Genomic DNA, 1858 nt, shown 5'->3' with positions numbered 1-1858 from the left:
CACATCGGCTGACAGTAGCAGGACTGGCATAAGAGAGACTGTCGACTTCAAAAATCACTCTTATTTTATTAGTTAAAGCTATTCTCTCACTGTTTGCTAGGCATAACGTTTGAGTGTGATCCAGCACAGAGTTTAGACTTTCGACCCAAAAGGTATCCACTGGACCATCTAGGACAATCCACTGCCAATCGAAGTCTGGAGAGAAAATTATTTTTAATGCAACTGAGAATAATATCAGTCTTCTTTCCTTATAATCTTGCAAATATTCCATTTTATTTAGAAAATATTTTCTAATTAAGACTAAAAATTATATCCTAGAAAACACTACAGAAAATGTGTTTATATGTAGTCTCCAATGTTTATTAAATGAGTAAATATTCATACCATATACTTAATAATGCTTTAAACATTGTTTCAATATTCTCAGATAGCTGAATTGTATAATTAGCTTTAAAATTGGGCTAAGAGAAAGAGCCATGCATTTATCTTTCCCATAATAATATGGTTTGTGAGTTTCCTCCTTCCACTCAGGGATGTTTTTTGGAGATGCTGCCTCTGGGATATAGGAAAGGGAAATAGATGCCCTTTGAAGAAAGAATCAAATAGATTTGAAAGCGTTTCACACTGGGAATCCCTTTACTCCTCTTTCCACACTCTACACCCACCACCTTGCTCCACAGTTTTAGAAAATCTACTGGTCAGGATAGGGGAGGTTTGAATGGGTCACTATGGAGACAGAAAGTAGTTAGCCACTTGAAAGACAGTAAGTATTCCAGAAGAACAGGAGAGTAGAGTTAGGGTCCAGATGTCCCCACTAGATCCTAACGATTGGGTTGCTGGAAAAGTCATGATGCATTTTTGCAACGAAAAAGAGGAAAAATATGTCATGAATTTTCCGACAACCCAATAGATCCAGTTAGGATCTGTCTGGCTGAAATACCTGCCTTGGGGATTTTCTTAAAATCCTATGAAAGAAGCTCATCACGCCCAATGACCGCACTCTCCCAAACTGAATACCAAAAAGTAACACACAAAAAAGTCAGGAATTCTGAGGAAGTAGAGGCAACAGCAGAAGTCTCGTTGAAAGTCTGGAACATAAAAGTCCTACTGGTGGATGTGTGGACAGGTTCGCCATGGAGCAGTGACAGCAATGGCTGAGGTCCTGCGGCAGACTGTGAGCTCCTCTGAAACAAGGACCCTGTCACACCCTTTCTCTGTCCCCCTGGCACATAGCCGAGTGGCAGATAATGGGCATGCAACTCATTTCAGATGACTATGCTGGGTTGTGTGATCTGGCCTGGGGACGCACAGACTGTATGGAGTCCTACTTTGGAGGCAACACTGTAGTCACTTGCCTGTTGTTTCTCACACAATATTTACTTCCACATATAATATCTACTTGGTTTTTGAATGATATTAATGGTCATCTGTAAACTAAAAGGGCTATGTGAGCCCTATATTTATGTAACATGATCTAACATGTGGTAAAGCTATACAAATTTTAAATAAGCACATTTTTAAAAGTACAAGAACAAAACATCATTAATCAAAAATGTTTTTAAAGATATAAATAAAGGTCAGATTGGCTCAGTTTGTCTTCTAATGAATTAATGAATTAGCTTTATTAAATTTAATAATAACACTTACTCTGACTTTCTGGAATTTTAACATTTTTCTTCATCTCCTCAAAAATATTATCATCGATATCTGCTGTATCAGAGGAATCAAGTTTGAAAACCTAAAATAAGTAATCAATAATGTTTAAATTTTTATTTGGTCACACTTTCCAACTCAAATAGACCATATGTCAATATGTTTTCCTGAGTGATAAAAATATAAAAGGCAGAAGGTTCTCTAG

At 37.1% G+C, this 1858-nt stretch overlaps 1 protein-coding gene across 1 annotated transcript in view; it reads right to left on the bottom strand.

The window, feature by feature from the left end:
* Positions 1-3: 3 nt before the first annotated feature.
* Positions 4-1858, bottom strand: part of LOC109376190 (dynein heavy chain 14, axonemal-like) — a gene marked incomplete at its 3' end in the record, with an annotated part of 144703 nt that continues 142848 nt past the window's right edge. The window contains 2 exon segments of the mRNA XM_019631993.1: positions 4-195; positions 1648-1738. Coding sequence (XP_019487538.1) covers positions 4-195; positions 1648-1738 — 283 coding nt within the window.

The sequence above is a fragment of the Hipposideros armiger genome, unplaced genomic scaffold (genome assembly GCF_001890085.2).
Source record: "Hipposideros armiger isolate ML-2016 unplaced genomic scaffold, ASM189008v1 scaffold_1060, whole genome shotgun sequence".
NCBI classification, from domain to species: domain Eukaryota; kingdom Metazoa; phylum Chordata; class Mammalia; order Chiroptera; family Hipposideridae; genus Hipposideros; species Hipposideros armiger.
This window is presented reverse-complemented; position numbering and strand designations above follow the sequence as displayed.